This window comes from Channa argus, chromosome 3 (assembly GCF_033026475.1).
Source record: "Channa argus isolate prfri chromosome 3, Channa argus male v1.0, whole genome shotgun sequence".
In the NCBI taxonomy this organism is placed as follows: Eukaryota; Metazoa; Chordata; class Actinopteri; order Anabantiformes; family Channidae; genus Channa; species Channa argus.
In genome coordinates, this window is record NC_090199.1 from 6,185,629 (window position 1) to 6,204,279 (window position 18,651).

Here is an 18,651-nt window from a genome sequence, read left to right on the forward strand (position 1 = left end):
AGGAACGTGTATTAATATTGAAATAAAGAAACTGTATAAAAGCTTAGACATATAAAATTACATTATAATACTGTTGATAAATTAATGTTGATATATGGGGAGTGGTTATTAACAGTGTCTCAGTAAGACAACAAACAGCGGAATCATTGTAGTAGGATGTTATGCTATGATTTAATGGCCAGGGCAAGAGGCGGATATCAAGCCAGAGCAGACCGGACAGAAGACACGGATGTCTACTTCATCAGGCTGAAAGAAGTCACAGATCACAGATGTGGGAAACACGGACACTGGGCAAAGGAGTGCAGACGCAGGAAGGCCCCAGAAACAGAACGAGACACTTTTTCATGACAAGCAGAGCAAAAACAGGATGTTGTAAATGTTAAAGGCAAGACGGAAGACTTGACAAACTCGGGTGTCGATAGTGAGGAAGTGATGACTTTTGACCACATTACCATATATACATCAGACCCATTGACATTGTTGCCACTCAAAACAGATGGAGCACCGCATGACTGTCTAGCAGAGACAACAGAAAGCGTAGTACACCGACCTGACCTGACTGACAGACCATGTGTATTCTCAGACATAACAATGTTTGTGGACAGGTTATACGCAGGTTATACGGTAGTATTTCCATGCTCACGCCCAGATGCAATGACATTAGCCAAGGAATACCAACATATGGTATTCCACAAAAAATATATAGTGACAATGGGACACATTTTGCAAATAACGTCATCTCACTCATGCCACAGGCACGAAAAACTGATTCAGGAACAAATTGGCTGCACTGTCTTCCTCTTGTGGTATCAAATATGCATAATACCCAACATCATCAAGACTAACTCCTTTTTAGATTATGCACAGCAGGCCTTACCAAATACCACAATTACAACCATTTCCGAGACCTGAAGAAGAAGGAGAACTAACCTTATCTCATTACATGATGCAAAAACAGAGATCTCTTCTGTTGACTATGTTCCAGAGACCCCACTGAATCCAGAAGATCCTGCAGTGCAGCCAGGGGACTGGGTGCTGATTAAAGTCATAAAGAGGAGAACCTGGTCAGGTCCTTGATGGGAAGGCACATTTCAGGTCCTGCTCACCAGCCCCATGGCTATAAAGATTGCTAAAAGAACCACATGGATTCCTCTATCACACTGTAAAAAGGTATTTGGGTTGTCTGAAGGGGTAGACCAAACTAAAAACTCTTAGACTCACTGATCCACCAGTGGCTGAGTGAAGCCTGGGCTACAAAGGGGGCTCATTTTTAAGACGTTAGCGGGGCCGTCTCAAACCCAGTGAAGAAAACGTCAAATTCCAATGTAACAAAGGGGAAACTTGCTCTACACAAGTAGATCTTTGCAACATCATTTCCTGCGGTACACACAGACGACAGCAATGGGGAGGGTATGAGAAGTATATCTGCATTACCACAGCTAAATGCACCAAATATACAAGTTGGGGAAGGGTCAAGTATACCTATGGATGTAATTGTGAACAACGGGACTGGGTAATTGCAAATACAGGCTATAATGACTGGGACTATAACGCCACCCCCACCAGGGCAGCAGATTTAAAAGGTCGGCTAACTATTATTTAAACCGCAACCCCAACTCCGTGTGACAAAAACAAATCTAATCCCATTCTAACTACCTTGCAGAACCCGCAGGAAGGAGATTCCGGGACATATACCTTAACGGTACAAATTCCCGGACCAGACCCGGTTGGCAATTTTCAGATTAATGTAACTTCACCCACGTTAACATTGAAGAACACTAACTCTACTGCGGTATCATCAAATCAAACCACAAATGATCCTTGAATAAAGCATCTTACAAACCCAACCATGGAAGACAAATCAACCCTGGAAACAGGGTAGGTAGACAGAAATAAGTGGCTAGAATGGATGGTGTATATGGCCCAACAGACTAACATCAGCAACTGCATTGCATGTTCTACGGGCCGACCCGGCACCATTTAGACTAACCCCTACCTCGGGGTTGCAATGTACTCTTAGTCTGTACAAAAAAGAAGTACTAAACCTAAAACTGAACAATGTAAAGCATTACATTTATTGTTGCCCCCGGTAAAAACCATCTAACCCCCAATGACAGTGGCGTTACCAGGAAATTATTCTTGTTTCACCTGAACAGGACGAGGAAAAAAAATGTAGGAGCACTGTCGAGGTCATAAACCATAATAACGGAAACTATTCTGCCTCGTGGTTTGTTTATCAGTCTGTTAGCAGGTCGGAGCTTTGGTGGATGTGTGGAGTTAGACCAAAGTATTATGTATTGATTCCTTGCTGCGATTACAAGTTTGACACGAGATTCCAATGACTCTGTCATGTTTGAGTAAGATTTTGTTGCTGCTGCCTGCTACGCTTCCTGGTCTATAGTTATCCACAAAATGTTAGACACTGGGCTTAGATCAGACAAGGGCAGACTTGGTTATCCGAGGACTGAACCATGTCAACTGGACTTGATATAATTCAGTTTTTGGACATTTGTCTTGTCTGGTCACATGTCGGGAAAAGACTAAGAATTAAATATTGAAAGGTAGGGTCACTTTCCGGCCAGTATGGACGTGGAGGGACGATTTCAACGATTACAGCTCAGGTATTGTACTTGGATATTTGTGTGCAGGAGGCAGAATAAATGTCAGAAAAAAAGACATTTGAAGTTGGGAGAGGTTGTCTTATAGTTGCTCATTTTTCTAATAGCCATAAAAAATATTCTATTACTCTGATTGATGAAGGAGTTATAGAGGAAGAAGGATCTAACTGAAAATAAACAAATCTTGAATATTAATGAAAACCAGAGAAGTTATTACAACAACAATAAAAATTATAACAGCCAACTGGTATCAAACTACTTTTCTACTGCTTAAAGCGTTCTCCTTGCACACTTATCCCTGATAAATCATGGAGCAGAAAGTGGAAGCTCGGTCACTAGCACTCCCTGCTGGTAACACTGAATACACTGCAGCAAACCGCAAAGCACAGAGGGTCCTTTGTGACACATTACTGGCTGAAAAAAGTGAGTTTCACAGTATCGCATTGCCTGTGCACTTGACGTGTCAAATGAATACTCAACTTCAGCTTTTTGTAATCCAGAATACACAAATGAAACTTATGCTGCAGAAAAGAGCAGATCTCACATCCCTATTTCCACGCAGCTGAAATTTAGCCACATGACAGCCAGTGTGACCGTTGGGTGTCTGCAGTGTCCCATTCCACCTCCATTAGCCTTTGTGTCTGTAAATTATTTTGGGCTGGATAGTAGAAGACTGTAAAATGCAGGGACACCGAGCTGCCGAAAGTCTACTTCCAACAACTGTGCCAGTGAGATAACAGAAATCAGATAATACCACACTCACCAGTTAGGGCCTGGACAACATGGATACTCCCTCAGGCTGGAACAGCTGATCATCAGGTGGACTCATCTGTGTGGTAGGTTTCTAAATTAGATGTTATAGGGTATTTTTATGAGTCATAGTGACACGTCTTTGACTTGATTCTTTGTCCGTATTTTTACATTACACATCATATTAATGAGTGTCCTGAAAAAACTAAACGTGTATCACAGCAGCAATAAGAATACAGTGAATTGTCTCATTTGCAAAAGTACTCAGACTCGGGTACAGAGGGCAAAGTAAATAATTTAACATAATATAGAAATTAAAACACTGGCGCATATATGGTCACACTAATCACATTGCACACTGCTTATTGGTTTAGATGCAAATTAGGAACGTTACACTTAGTTGAAGTTATTAATTCAGATCTTATTTGGAGGTTTAGCGTCTCATAATCAAATGTCATGTTTTTAGTGAGCAGTTCTTTGCCTGTTCACAATTTAAATCTAACCAAGATGTAATAAAAATTCAAATTAACTAACATTTGTTTAGAAAAAGAAGGGACATTTTATTACATGGGGGAATATAACATGTCATTTACATAAAATACCAATTCTGATGGCACAGAGATTATTTTAACCATTTCTACCCATTAAAAAAAAAACGACTGGAGGTTAAAATCTGTGTCCAAAATGTTTTTAATTGTGAGGATTCATTAAAAAAAAAAAAAAATCATTTAAAAAGTACAACATTGCTGACGTCTTATTTTAGTTAATTTATTCATTTACTGGACAGTTTCTTTCATAGGTGAACGTCTTATTTTGAAAGGAAAGGAAACACTTGAAGTGATGTGTACAATCAGCCATCAGGTGCAAAGACCAATGGTCCAACTCGAAGTGCACTTTTTTTTTTTAACCAGCCTCCAAAGCCTGATTCTGTTCTGTGGTCAGTTTCATGTCCTTTCCATCGATCACCCCCAAATGTACATATAACCATACACTTCATGAGAACATTTCAACAAATCCCAAACCACCGTGATTTAAAGTGCAGCTCTAGAATTAGCTGTAAACAGTCTGTTAAAGCGAATTACAAAGTCCCATTTAGTGTTGACGTGTCGCTCGCTCTTCACCGGAGTCATCTACTATGTGTTTGGGAACAAAACATTCCTTAGTGATCCGTGTTTGGGCCCAGCGTTGTTTTCTTTGTCTTAATTTCAATTTCTGTCTTTCAAGGTCTGTCGTTTGCCTTCTTGTTGAGAATAAGATTAAAAACTGACAAGACTCTCATCTGTACGCTAAATGTAGCTGTGGCTAGGGAGAAGAGGCTTCTAGCCAAAAAAAAAAAAAATATATATATATATATATATATATATATATATATATATATATATATATATATATATATATATATATATATATATATATATATATATATATATATATATATATATATATATATATATATATATATATTTTTTTTGTTTGTTTTTTGAGCAGTGAACAAAAATATTGGAACAGCCTATATATCAAACAGTGTGCACTTGTCTTGGCTAAAATGTGGAGATCTTGATCTTTTTTGATATTTTAGCATTTGACATGAGAGAAGAATCAGTTGTAATCTAACTTTCAGCAGGAAAGCAGCAATCGTCATCCAGTCCAAGTCCTAAACTATGAAACACACCTCCTGTTCTTCCCAGGATATCACAAATGTTTCCCTCGTCCTTCAGATATCACGTGTTCGGGCACGGCGCGGGTGTACCACTCCGACCACCCGCCGTCGTACACCGAGACCCCAGGGTGCCCGCACTCATGGGCCGCCAGCGCCACGTGACACGCCGTCACGGCTGAACCACACAAGCTGCAAATGGGGCGCTTGAGGTCCACGCCGGCTCGGGCGAACAACGCCAGGAGTTGCTCCTTGGGCAGGAAGTGACCCGTGGGGGAGAGGAAGGAGTGGAAGGGGATGCTGACAGAGCCGGGGATGTGGCCGGGCTCTGTGTCTGTCAGGCAGAAAGAAAGAAAGGCATGTGTATAAGATTTACATATGATTTAGACCAGTTTAAACGTAGCTCCGGTTAATTAGCAACACATTTACTAAAACATTCCCATGAGACCATGAAAAAGATTTCATAATGTTTGGAATCTGCTGAGACTTCCAGAGAAGGTGATGTAACTTTATCACAGTTTTGAGGCAATAGTTTGTAAAATCTTTGTTATTCTGGGACAAGACAACGACCTGCAAACACAACATGGACATATTATCTCACATAAATGCACGTGTTAAAAAGCAGCCTCATATTTAACCTATAACCTATTAACCCATAAAATTGGCAGGTGATAAAAACAGCTGTCATGCAGCAAAAAAATTATTTCCAATGAAGTTAAATGGGGTCCCACATTAGCCCCTCTTGTGCTTGTTGAAACTGTCCACTGCAGGGAAAACTTCTCTATTAAATGCAAGTGTCACGTTGCATTAGGTCAAAGTGCACTTGCTGATACTGCGTAACAAATGGAGTTTCACCTGTGGAACAGGTCAGGCACTGTATGTTAATGAGTGTGTAAATGTGAGAGTGTGTGTGAGATGGAGCGGTCAATGGGATGAGATAAAGCATGAACCACTGGTGGACGGAGATCTAAATTATAGATCAATAGGTGTGTGTGTGTGTGTGTGTGGATAAAATGCATGTCCACCATGTGTTTGTGCTGTTCAGTGATTCGGCTCCGGCCTGCTGCCTGGGTGTGTTTGTCCAGAGTAAACTCTACGCTCAGCGGAGCTTTTCACTTTTCCACTGCATACCTGTGCCAAGCAAAAGCCTAAAAGAAAACCGACTTCTTTTCACATTTCAGCATTAATTACAATTGAGTATTTGTCAATTTTGTCTTTAACGCGTGCAAATTTCAGATTGTCAGCGTTATTGGAGTTGGATTGAAGTTAAAAAAAGAAGCCCCTCTCAGAAACGGAGGGGGAGCCATGTAAGCATGTGTGTTTCCTCCGGCATGTCCGGTTTACTATCATCATAATCCGTAGAATATGGTATCATTTTTGGAAATGTTGTTTTCCAGACAATGATGGAAGCAGGTCAAGTGTTGTGAGGTCGGCCATGTAGTTATATAGGTTACATATCCTAGTGTGATATGTGTATCAGATATCAGATACATATTAAACTAATTAGTTTCCCAATAATTGTCACACTTTTTTCAAGCCAAATAAATCCCAACTGTCCTGTGTCGCGCTTTTAATCTTTCTCAACATCTTTTGGAGAAAAAAAAGAGCAAATCATTGAAGTTACCGTCATCAATAACCAGCACTTTTGTCCTTCAGCAGGTCCGAGACTGGCTGAAAACCTGATTAACAAGAAAGGCGGGAGCCAACTATGACCTGCAAAATAGGTTTTTCCACATTTTCCATGTCTAGATTTAGGTAGAAAACAAAAAGAAAAGTAAATGTCTCCCTCTGTTTTCTTTAAACTTGTATACATCCTACTTTTGTGATACTTGGCCCTTAAGGATCAAATTGATTTCTTCTAAATTATAGAGAAAAGAGGAGCATGGATAGTTTCTTCCCTTGTATTTGGAAGACTGGGACTTTGTATTGGCTTGACTTTGTCTGAGACACTAAACACTGAACGGATGAAACCGTGTCTAACCTGCAGCTCCAGGAAAACAGACTCACCTGTGTGTCATTTCTCGTTGCGCCACTAGTTTCTGTTTCATAAGCTCAAGGTTGCAATTGAATAACACAAAAAAAATGGGGGAAAGAACCGTGAGAATCTCACGAACCAGATCACTTACTGTCTCTGGGTTCGGGGTCCAGTCCTTTGAACCTGCCTGCTGGCCTGGCGTCCACCACCTGGAACTGTTTGGTGTCAAGGTTGTCCAGGATATCCTCGTAGTTCTTGATCCAGGACGGGTTGAGAGAAGCCTTGAACTCGGTCGGTGCGGGTCTGGTGTATTTGTCACTCAGAGGTCGACCCTCTAGTTCCCAGTTCCTTAGCCCCCCGTTGAGCAACGACACCGCGCTGTGCCCGAACACCCGGAACATCCACCACACACGCGGCGCTGAGAACGCGCCGAACTCGCTGGCGTCGTACACCACGACGTGCGTATCGCTTTCTACTCCCAGACGGCCGACATAATCTGCAAAGACCTTCTCAGGTGGCAGCATGTGGTCCAGGGGAGAGGTTTTATCACAGCACTGGTCTATATCAAAGAAAGCCGCACCGGGTATGTGCCTCTTCTTGAACTCGCTCTTGGCGTTGCGGCGCAGCTTGGGCAAATACCAAGACGTGTCCAAGATGCGCATTTTCCCCTGCGCCTTTAAAGCCTCAGCGAGCCACTTGGACGTGACCAGAGCTCTAGCTTGGAGCGCCATGGTTAGGCCGAACCTGCAGAGATCGACGGACTTCAAAAGTTTACCGCAAGTTGTACTAGGTCGACCTAATCCTGTGCCAAAGGTCGAGTGGCAAAGCGCAACCACCACGCCCCCAGCAGCTGGAAGAGGCGGTGACGCGCTACAATAATGCGATAACTTTGGACCGTCAGACTAGACAATTTACTGAAAAAGCAGGTATTTCAGGAAATTAGATATTTCCAAGCTGCAATACGTTCTCTGTGAAATGGCTATTCACATTCGCACAAGGGACTGATTGCTGTAATATTACAACAGCACATTGGGATAATTAGTTGTGTAAGTGCTGCGCATTGTAATTAGCACTTCGCAATAAAAGGCTACACTTTGTTATTCACTTTCTGATTGTGTTTGACTTTCTAAATAGTTTGTAATTCTTCCTGCCAAACTGCTGCTGTAACATTTTCCCCTTGAGCGCAATAAAATCTAAAGCTCATTCTCCAGGTGGGAACTTCGCGTCTTTGCAACGGCTTTCCAGCCCGGTTGTTTTTTTAGCGATGCACAGTAAGAGGAGCTCACCGGATGTTGATGGGCTCACACGTTACCTTCCAGTCCTGGTTCTTTTTGCGGTAACTTGCAGTCATTTCAACGAAACACCGCCTTATTAAATCGGGATGTCAGCGTCGTTGATTAGGAGAGGACTGGAGCTGCTGAGTGATGATATTAAAGGTGCGTTTGCCTTAGTAACTTTCAAGCTAATAACAGTTAGCTACAATTAGCAGGAACGTGTTGTGGTCCCCGACCAAACACGTTACTACACGAAATGTGGCCGTTGTTCCATCGTTGCAGTTTGGTATTAATAGATTTGGTTAAGCGAGACGTTATTTTATCGCTGCTCTACTTGCTGTAATTAGCTGCAAAGTCAGTAAATTGGAGCCGCAGTTGGGATAACGTGATGGCTTTTTCGTTATCGTCGGTCGTGTAATTCCAATGAGTCAAAGGTTGCTTAAGTTTTTTTTCTGACAGTGAATTGAACTTTTGCAAACCATAAAATTGTAGTGTGTTAACGTTATTGCTTCAGAAAAATTCAGCAAAACTGTAACCAAAGCTTTTTATTATTATTATTTTATGTCTTTATTTGGATTTAGACATTTAGAGGACTCTTATCAAAGTGACTTAGAAGTTAGGCACAAGGCAAGCAAAAATCTAAGTCAAGGAGAAAATATAAAAGCAAAGTGCCATCGGAAGACGTGTTTCCGTTTCACAAGACGCATGTGCAAGAAAGACCAGACAGGGAGATCTGTGCATAGGTTGATGCGGAAGAGTTCTGTTTTCAGCAGTTTTTTAAAAATTTAAATTTGTTTTCTTTAAAATGAGGCGTGCTGCCGCATTTTGGATCATCTACAGGGTCAGTAATCGAGAGGAGATATAACCAGCACAATGAGTTGGGTTGTATATTCCGTCAGGTAGAGTCGCATCTTTTGATGTTGTAGGTTGCCAATCTACATGCCCAGGAGACTGAGGAATTAAAATACTGTTTGTTTCAGTAACATTACATGACTGAATGTTTTACCCTAATAACATCAGATTTACTTCATTATTACTGTCCAGATGTCAATAAAGCGAAGAAGAAGAAAAAGCAAACCCCCAGCGCAGCCACTGCGATGGAGCTGGTGAGCACCAAGCGGCAGGGAGTCACTAAGCAGGTCAAACGGATCCAGGGCCGCCTGGGTCCTGGCAGGAGCAAAGCTACTGTCAAAGACAAAAGGATAAAGTCTGCAGTAGGTCAGTCTCAAGTAGAATTCACGTGTTATCTCAGTAGTGCGCAGCTCTGTTTTACAGTGTGATTTAACTTATGCCAAATCTGGATGTAAAAAGCTATGTAGATTAAAGTACTGATTAACTTGATATTTACATTCACATTTCATTTGGTTTATAACAACAAAATAACTTCTATTGATTGAATTAAGCTCTCTGTGTCTGTAACTGCCAGATCTTTGTAAGTGTGTCTGAGAACCACCAAGTGGCACCTTAATAAAGTTCACAGTCTTTCAGTACCTGATCTGTCTCTTACCATATGTGGAAGTACATGTGTAGAAATAAAAACTTTGCCATGGTTTGGGTTATTTTATCTTAACAGTGTTCATAGATGATCTGTGTGGAGTACTAGCATCTGTTATATCCTCTAAATGTTCTTGTTTCCTGCGATCTTCATTGCAGAGGAGTTCAAAAAGAAGCAGGGGAAGAGCCAGATGAGTGCTAACCTCAAGTACTTTATGGAAACTGGCTACAAAACAAGCGATTCTGAAACCTTAAAGGTAAAAAAAAATAAAAATAAATTGGAGAAATCAGTACTGATACATATTTTTCATTGTTTTAAGGTGTGGTACAAGTTATTTTATAGCAAATTGTTAAATACAATATTTTTCAAACTAGCTCCTGGCCGGACAGAAATGTGTAATACTCAGTCTTTGCAGATTTTAAAATGCAGTTGTTCAACCATTTGCTTTCATTTTTTATTACCAAGTGTTGACTTGCTCTCTATCGCACTTAGATACTGAGTCACAACAAAGGGAGACAGTCCAGGAATCGACCAGAGCAAGGCCCAAAGAAAGCCAAGGAGCCACAGTCGTTGTTCACAGAGGAGGAGTTCCAGCAGTTCCAGAAGGAATATTTTGGCAGGACTGTCGAAGGAGAACAAATAAAGTCTACCCAATAACAAAGGCACTGCAGCATCAGGCGAAATACCAGAGTTGCATTTTGTCACTGAAAGTGGATTTCTGGACCCGGATTAGATTGTGGAAGTTGGATCCGCTTCACATGTCTTAGTAATTGAACAGAAAAATCTTGTGGTGAAATATAAACACAGTGAACATTTGGTTAACTGCCCAAGTAATAATATGCTGTAATTCATGACTGCAGACGTTTGTTGTGGATTTGTAATATCAAGACTTCCATTACGAGAAAAGCCTATTTTGAAAAGATTCTTGGAAAAAGTCACTACTACAGTACATTCATTCATTTTGTGGCTTTCTTACTAAAGCTTACTCGTAAGTTACGTACAGCCTGTAGTAATTTTTTCAAAGCGTGCCTTTGAATTAATATTGTGAAAATTGTCATATTTGCTTCCTCATTTTGTGCCTTTTGCGTAAGATTTTTTTTCAGCTCTTCTCCAAAATTCTCAGTTGTTCTGAATATTCTCACGTTGGTCTCATCCGGTCACAATTCCAGCCCCTATAGTCGAGTTTGTTTGTATGTTTTTGATGTGTGAGGACAGAATCAGACACACTGGAGTTTAGTATATTTTAAAACCAACTGTATTCTCATTCATGTTGCAACATGTACTAAATTGTGTACAGCCGAGAGAAGAGGGATTGCAGAACAAGTCGAGTACTAAATGAGACATTACACGATGTCAGTGTTAGGAAGTAAGATTTAACGAGATGTCATTTCGTTTGCAGAGAGGCGATATGATATGTTATTCACACAGACCTGAACAGACTTACTTTGTTTTAGTCTCGGTTGTTAAATTTATACAATTCGATTAATGCAGATTTGCCTGTGGTATCTAGCCAAGCAGATAATTTATGTTGGGTTTCTTCATTATATTAAAGGTAAATGGAATTTAATCAGTGATGCTCCCTGGTTTAATGTGTTAAAAAAGATTTTTTTAAAACTTATCTTTTTACAACCAAGTGTGCGGCAGTGGTCCAGTTGGTAGAGTGGCTGCCTACCGATCATAGGGTACAGAGGTTCGCGGCCCGCTCTTCCCAGCCACGTGTCGAAGTGTCCCTCGGGCAAGACACTGAACCCACAGCCAATCCCCCGCCGCGTAGCACCGGACCCAAGCCCCGTAGAGGGTTGCGTCATGAAAGGGCATCGTGCATAAAAACTGCCACATCAACATGTGGACAAATGATCTGCTGTGGCGACCCTGAACTCACAGGATGGGCCGAAAGGACGAGAAATAAAATTTAAAAAATCTTTCCAGAACAAATTGTCCATCAACCACACTGCAATCTGTTTTCTATGGAATTATGCAAACACTGCAGTTCTAATTTGACAGTTAATCAGAGCACATGTTGAAGACATCCATCTGTTCATGATCTGACTCCACTGACACCATGTTTTATATAGATGAATGTAGACAACTGCATAATACTGAGTTTAAGCAACATCTGGATAAACATCACACAAATAAGGGAATTCCGATATTATGCAGCAAAGACTGAATGCTTTGCTAAAGTCCTGTGATTGGTTAAAATGTTTGTAATCTGTTATAGCATGTTTTTAATCAGCTTCATGGTTTTGATGTATTCAAAGAGGCTCTAGGACAACCCCCTATCTTTCTGTAGCTACAGCCTCCAGTTCCTAAACCAAGAACGCAAATTATTCTTCCGGGCAATTTTATGGATGACGAGTTGTTAAAATGCGGCTTTCCTCTTAGGTCGCCCACTAAATCTCAAGAGGTTTGTGCTCAGCACTTCTCACTCTGTAAAGCTGCGTGTCAATTCAAACTGTTGTGTGAGCAACGACCGAATTCAGCAGGGACCTTTCTAATAAAAGTAAACAAATCCCCTTTAAACTCTAGAGGCTGCGGATGCAAAATTTGCCAAGTCATAAGATGACTCAGCAAGGATGCAGGGAAAAGGATGGGCATGAAGGTGTGTCTGCAGACGGCCTATATCTAGGAAATTACCACATCAGAATAATACTGTTGAAAAAAGGTTGCACAGATCTAAAGTGTGTATTCGCATGTTCGTTTAATAAAACTGGGTTGTAAAACTGGGTCACTTAATTATTGTTCAGCATGTTTAATGTTTACCTTCTTTTACTGATCAGTGCCGGGGTCACAGATGATAATCCACACGAGAAAAGAAGAAGAAGGACTTCTAGTAGTAAGGAAATCCACAAGCTAGCAGAGGAGCTCAGAAACGGTTTGGATAAGCTTTGGCTAATGAATGATGTGTTCAGCAAGTGTTGATCAGAGGAGTAGATCTTGTCTCACCTTGTTTATACGTTTACTACAGGTTGTGATTTGGTATGTGATGCTTCTAAGAAATGGTGAACATGGAATGAGCTCAAAACACATAGGAAAGACTTAAAAAAAGCAGCTTCTCTGTTAATAATAATGGTAATGGTTTGAATTTTATTTTAAGATACATTGCATTTATTGGAGATTGTGCTTATCTAAACGACAGCATCTTTACTTTGCATAAACAAACATTAGCAGTGATCCATTGCTGAATAACCTGATAAATAATTAATAATGAATAATAATGAATGCTGTGCTGTCTTTGTTTTAATTGTTTTATTATACAGTATAGTGGAATCAAAACACTTGAAATAAGCACATGTGACCACCAGGGGGCAGTTTAGGTTTTAGCCCTAAGAACTAAACAGTAGCCGGGGTCAGCGAGGTGGACCACCAGCTGCACTGAATTCACAGGAGACCTCCATGCTGCCAATTCAGACACATGTCAGCAGCTAATATGGGACTATAATATATGATAAAGGCTGAGCCTGCAAACACAGAAAGTAACAAATGTGAAAGCATGGACTCAAACCGAAAACGTATTTGGCTTAACAACACAACATTCAAAAATGGCACAAGACAATGTGTGAGTTAAAAAAAATACATTTCATTAACACTAACTAAGCCCATCTAAAATGTGGGAGAAAAATGAAAACAACAGGCAAAACACATTAACAATTTGCAATAAGGGTGGACACCAGAAACCTAATATACTCTTGGTAAATAAATTAAATAAGGAGGCAAAAAGAATAAATTATTTTGGATGCAGTCAAAATCAGCACTGGAGTCATTCACTTTATCAGTCGTTTACATTTAACTGTTTCCTTCCTCATTGTTTACATTTTGCTTTCTGACCTACATCCGACGCATGGCGACCGTCGGATTTAAAGCTCCGTATGGATCTAGTCTACCCACTGTATTGACTTACACATCTGACCAATCAAAAACAAGACATGCGCGGAGCGATACCAGCCGTGCGTTTGTATCCGTTACTAGCACGGCCCAGCTGGGAGGCGGGTTCTACATTTACTTTCTGAAGTGGAAACTCCTCTCAGTTTCGCTGCTAGTTAACTTAACAACGAAGGCACCCTTGCAGTGGCATCGCGGAGGAGTACAGTGGGTGATGGTCCGCTCCTTTATATAGTGGTGTGGTTCGCCTCCGCCTGTTCTTCGTTCCTGTAGTAGTATAAGCAACTCACGACGCCGCCTGGAAGCTCACCCGCGCTAAAAATGGCAGTGTAAAGGCGTGCGGCAGCGATCCTTGCAGCGGCAACAACCCGGCAAGTGCAACGGCTAAGTGCACTGGCAATTTATTGCAAAAATGGCGTAAGTACTTTGTTTTTGTCGACATTTTTCATTTTTTAGGCCACATACATATCCGGCTCTGTCAGTGTGACTGGCTGGAGTTGAAGTGAACTTAGCAGAGCGCTAACGCGATTTGTTCAGGATGTATTCCTCTGACGTGTCCAAGTAATGCGTTCTTTTTGGCGTCAGTCTGGACGATCTTGAGATGTCGATTTCCTGGTCTGGAGTTGGTTATGTGCGACGTCAGTGTCAAGTTACAGTCAGGTGAAGTCGTCCCAGCCGGCCCGACACCAGCTGGTGTTTTGTGTTGAGCTATCGAGGCGCGATTGTCGCTGTCTCGCTTGGTTTTCACTTAAAGTTTAACTTGTATATATTACTCCACAGTAAAGTCGCTTGTGTGTGTATTTTTTATACGTATGTACTGTTTGTGTACGTTAAACACTTGACAACGTGGCGTGTCCAAAATGGCGCGCGCGCTGCCCTCGCTATTCAGCTCTCGCACAAACGGGCTCTGTTGTGAAAATGGCGGGCGGTGACTCACAGGGGCGCGCTGGACTTGTTGGTTCCAGCATGACCAAATTAGGAAATGTTATCCTCCGGTGGAGGGCGGGGTCCGTCCTCCCCCTCGTCAACATGGCTGTGACGCTGTAGAGGATCAACCAAAATTAGCACCCCGCCCCTCCCGCATGAGAGACATATGTAAATAGTTGCCTTATTTACATATGTTCAGTTACAGTCGGGAAATGTGCGGTTGTTTCAGATTGCGCAAGGGTTTGGGGAGGTTTTTAAGTGTCAGCCACGTGACATTCCTTGATAGTATTTTGTTGGTCCCTTTGTTAAGGACATATGGTTCCCACAAATGCATCCATTCATGTTTAATGAGTTACACCCATCAAAACCTTGCAAACTCGTCATTTTCTCAGCACACCATGGCTTTTCTCTCTCTTCCCAGGTCTCTCTCGGCAACCACCCTCAGCTTTGCTGCCCTCGACAGCAGTACCGAGCCCCTCGACTTGCTTGCCTCATCAGACTCGCCTTTGTTGTTGTTCACCCTTTTACGGCCACCACTGACCAGCAGCAGCAGAAAGCATGACTCTCTCCCAGCTGGCCTTGGAGGACGTGGAGGCCCTGTGCTTAGGTCAGTGTTGTAACGCATGGTCCCAAAGCACAGCTGAGCACAGAAACACAGGGTGTGGATACACAGCTGGGCCTGTGGGAAAATGCAGTGTTTACATTCATGGACGGAATATTAAAATCTCTACATCAGCCTCTGAACACATGTCTGTATTTTGTGATATAAAAAAATTTGTTGCTGTTCCTGATTTAGGTTTGACTGTTTATGTATCTTGTTTTAATGACAGTACTTAACAGGGGTGTGATCGTAAAATACATTTTAAATAGACAAATTTAAAAAAAGTGTAATAAAGTATTTGGGGAAAGAAAACGCGATTCATAACGCGTTTGTTGTCCACAGGGTCCTCGTTTCTGATGGCTGACCCCATGGGGCCCCTTCTGGACCAAGGTGAAGAAGAAGTTCTTTCTCCCTCCTCCTCTCTAGAGGGGAAGGCGCCAGCTTCGCCCCCCTCCTCTCTCACCTCCTATGCATCCTCCCTGTCTCCCTACCAGACCTTGTCATCCTCCCCGCTCTCTTCTGCCTCCCCACCTCCCTCTCCTCCTCCCACCCATCCCTCCTTGTTCTTGGGAACCAAGGCCGGATCTGACTCAATCTCCTGGTTGGGTGCCAGCGACCTGCTCGACGACCACATTGGAGCAGACGGCGCTAAAGGTGAGCGTAACTTAAAATTATGATTGTTAAATATGTGCCTAACAGCCTAATTATCGCCAAACAATTGGTAGCACTGTGGGTAATGTTAATTGCTTTTAGGATAGCGGGAAATATTTAATATGGGTGGTTTTCTTCCAGTAAAGCACTTAACGTTGCCATACAGGCAGGTGTCCTAGATGTTAACATTAGGTTGTGCTTATTCACGGTATCCACTTAATAAACAGGAGCAAAATCTGCTCACAAGTGTAGTTAACAAAGGACACTGATATGAGAAGAAAGGTTTTATTTATTCTTTCCAGTCTGTATTTACTGGCCAGCACCAAAATAAAAAAAACTCAAGTTTTGTAATTTGTAGGTGTGGTGGGCCGTGATAAACATTCATTGGCTGAGAGCTGGCAGGTGTGGATCTGTGTGTAGTTTAGACTGGCTCAGGCCGGTTTTTCCCTTTGTCTTAAGGTGACTCATCGCTTTGTTGCAGTTTCCTCATTCACTGGTGAATCAAGGTCATTGTTGTTCTTGGCATTCGTTGGATCTAGTATTTCATGTGAATCAATTGCTTGTGTTTGCAGTGTGAAATTAAAAAAATTTCTGTGTATGTTTTGTTCTTTGGGTCACGGAGTGTAACGTTATTATCGAATCTCAAAGTGTCATTCGTTGTGTCGAGTTGTATTTCATCGTTTTGAGTGAGAAAAAAATAAATCCCGTTTGTGTACAGATGATGATGGTTTCGCCGGCATGGATTGGATGTCAGAGAAAATCGACCTGAGTGAATTTGACCTGGAATCCCTCATTGGCTCTTGCTCATCTGATGGTTCTCCCAGCTCCCCCGAGGATCTTCTGGCCTCTCTTGACTCCCACATGGACCTGGATCTACACTCCTTTGATGCAACCATCCCCATCCCACAGGAAACCCTGGAGCTAGGTCTGGCAATGCCCAGCATCCCTTCCCTCCCTTTGGAGCTCCCACCTCCCGGGGCAGCCGAGGCCAAGAAGACACAGGTGTACAAGTATGAGCCTCCCTCCCCAGCACCTTCTCCTTCTCCCCTCTCTCCAGCATACACATTGGAGCTCGGGAGTGAAGTAGATGTGCTGGATGCAGAGAAAATGGCCACATCCCTCAGTACATCTGTCATTTCAGAGCCCAGTGAAAGCATTCAGTCCAGCAGTCCCATCATTCTCTCCCTTCCAACCACTGCTCATGTGGTGTTGGTGCTCACAAATGAAGACAAGCCCTCATATGCATCTGTTCCCCAGCCATCCGATAACACATCTTCTCCTTCAAGCGACTGCGACAGTGATTCTGGAATAGAGTCAGCTGTTGGCTCACCGCCTCGTCTCACCTCTCCTCCTCCCACCCCTTCCTCCACAGCTGGTTCCTCCAGGACCAAACCCTACTCCAAGCCGAAGCCTACCATCCCTTCATCCCCCTCAGCCAAGGCCTCAAGGGTTAAATCGGTGTCTGGTACTCCCAAGGTGGTGGAAAAGAAACTGAAGAAGATGGAGCAGAATAAGACCGCAGCTACTCGCTACAGGCAGAAGAAAAGGGTTGAGCAGGATCTGCTGAAGACGGAGTGCGACGAGTTGGAGAAGAGGAATCATGAGTTAATGGAAAAGGCGGAGTCAATCAGCCGAGAGATCCAGTACCTTAAGGATCTGATGGAGGAAGTTCGTAAACGCCGTAGCAAGACCGACTCGGTGGCTTAAAAACCAGAATGTTCATGTGGTACAGTCTTACTGTAGTGATGAGGCTGTTTCTGATCCAGTGCTCACATGCCATAAGAAATAAAAATTACTTGGTATTATAAGCATATATTTTTGATCTAATGGCATGTGAGGCTGGATGTGTGAATCTTACCACTGAACACAGACGGGGGAATTGCTGGACAAACCGTAAAAAAAGCCTCTGGAAGATGAGATTATTAGGATAGTGCAGGGGGCTGGGAGGTAGTCGGGTGGAGCATCTGTACATGCTTGTCTCTCAGTCCCCTGTTAGGCCTCCATATTTAGGAGCTATGTTATTAGCAGAATATTTGATTCTGTAGACTAAGCATGTAGAACATGAGTCGCCATAGCTCCCAGTGGTGTTGTAGATATGTAACCCTTTGACAAGCTGTTCCCTCACACTCCCAGCATCAGTTAGAAGTCAGACTCCAGTTTGGTCTTAATACAAGAAGTCCATGCAGTAAAGTTAGATGCCACTTGTACTTGTGACCCACTCCTTCTTTTTTTCTTTTCTGTTTTTTAACCCAGTGTCAACTCATTTTGACCTTCCTCTTAACAGCTTCAAGTCCAGAAAGGGGCCTCAGCTGATTTATAAATTCTTTGTTACACTGTCAGCATTTTTTTTTTTTGTGTGTATATATATTTTTATTTTATTTTTTTTGTTCTCTGCTTAACTATTGTGGCTTTTATCATTTAATGGTGGATACAACTTGACTATGTCTCAAGTAGCTATCTAGTAGCTCCACAGGTGTTTTGGCTTGTAAAAATGCTCTGGTCTTCATTTTCTAATAAATATCTATCAGTACTCTAGAGAAATGTGTGCGTGGTGCTTTTTTCCAACATGACAGTTTTCTTAATTTCTTAGGTGGCACTAAGAAAAACACAAACTCCTTGTGTATATACAGAATTCATGCATATGTCTAAAAGCTCAAACATTTGTAACAAAATTGTCTTATGGCCCCATTTCTCCAAATTCATTGTTTAATGTAACTTATTTGCATATTTTCTTTTGTGATTTCAAACTCTGGTAGAAATTTTGTATTGGAAACTATGAAGTCAACTTTAGATTCAAAAGGCGAACCAGATAGAAATTGTT

At 42.0% G+C, this 18,651-nt stretch overlaps 3 protein-coding genes across 3 annotated transcripts; 2 read left to right on the forward strand and 1 right to left on the reverse strand.

Moving 5' to 3' along the window:
- Positions 1-4,825: 4,825 nt before the first annotated feature.
- On the reverse strand, positions 4,826-7,843 carry LOC137123273 (3-mercaptopyruvate sulfurtransferase-like). The gene is made up of 2 exons (XM_067496750.1): positions 7,152-7,843; positions 4,826-5,359 (listed from the first exon to the last, which is right to left on the reverse strand). The coding sequence occupies exons 1-2, from the start codon at positions 7,729-7,731 to the stop codon at positions 5,061-5,063; spliced, it is 879 nt and encodes a 292-aa protein (XP_067352851.1). The 5' UTR covers positions 7,732-7,843; the 3' UTR covers positions 4,826-5,060.
- A 405-nt stretch (positions 7,844-8,248) lies between these two features.
- rps19bp1 (ribosomal protein S19 binding protein 1) lies at positions 8,249-11,336 on the forward strand. Its single transcript, XM_067496751.1, has 4 exons — positions 8,249-8,436; positions 9,319-9,492; positions 9,928-10,025; positions 10,262-11,336. The coding sequence occupies exons 1-4, from the start codon at positions 8,382-8,384 to the stop codon at positions 10,424-10,426; spliced, it is 492 nt and encodes a 163-aa protein (XP_067352852.1). The 5' UTR covers positions 8,249-8,381; the 3' UTR covers positions 10,427-11,336.
- A 2,563-nt stretch (positions 11,337-13,899) lies between these two features.
- On the forward strand, positions 13,900-18,371 carry atf4a (activating transcription factor 4a). Its single transcript, XM_067496746.1, has 4 exons — positions 13,900-14,068; positions 15,000-15,185; positions 15,522-15,833; positions 16,549-18,371. The coding sequence occupies exons 2-4, from the start codon at positions 15,137-15,139 to the stop codon at positions 17,535-17,537; spliced, it is 1,350 nt and encodes a 449-aa protein (XP_067352847.1). The 5' UTR covers positions 13,900-14,068; positions 15,000-15,136; the 3' UTR covers positions 17,538-18,371.
- Positions 18,372-18,651: the final 280 nt, after the last annotated feature.

Bases quoted from the DNA above. Each gene is read 5' to 3' on its own strand.
- LOC137123273 (XM_067496750.1), bottom strand. From the start codon at position 7,731: ATGGCGCTCCAAGCTAGAGCTCTGGTCACGTCCAAGTGGCTCGCTGAG. The intron at 5,360-7,151 runs GTAAGTGATCTG...TCTGCCTGACAG, and splicing joins GGACCCCGAACCCAGAGACA to ACACAGAGCCCGGCCACATC.
- rps19bp1 (XM_067496751.1), top strand. From the start codon at position 8,382: ATGTCAGCGTCGTTGATTAGGAGAGGACTGGAGCTGCTGAGTGATGAT. The intron at 9,493-9,927 runs GTCAGTCTCAAG...TCTTCATTGCAG, and splicing joins AAGGATAAAGTCTGCAGTAG to AGGAGTTCAAAAAGAAGCAG. The intron at 10,026-10,261 runs GTAAAAAAAAAT...TATCGCACTTAG, and splicing joins GCGATTCTGAAACCTTAAAG to ATACTGAGTCACAACAAAGG.
- atf4a (XM_067496746.1), top strand. From the start codon at position 15,137: ATGACTCTCTCCCAGCTGGCCTTGGAGGACGTGGAGGCCCTGTGCTTA. The intron at 15,186-15,521 runs GTCAGTGTTGTA...TGTTGTCCACAG, and splicing joins CGTGGAGGCCCTGTGCTTAG to GGTCCTCGTTTCTGATGGCT. The intron at 15,834-16,548 runs GTGAGCGTAACT...GTTTGTGTACAG, and splicing joins TGGAGCAGACGGCGCTAAAG to ATGATGATGGTTTCGCCGGC.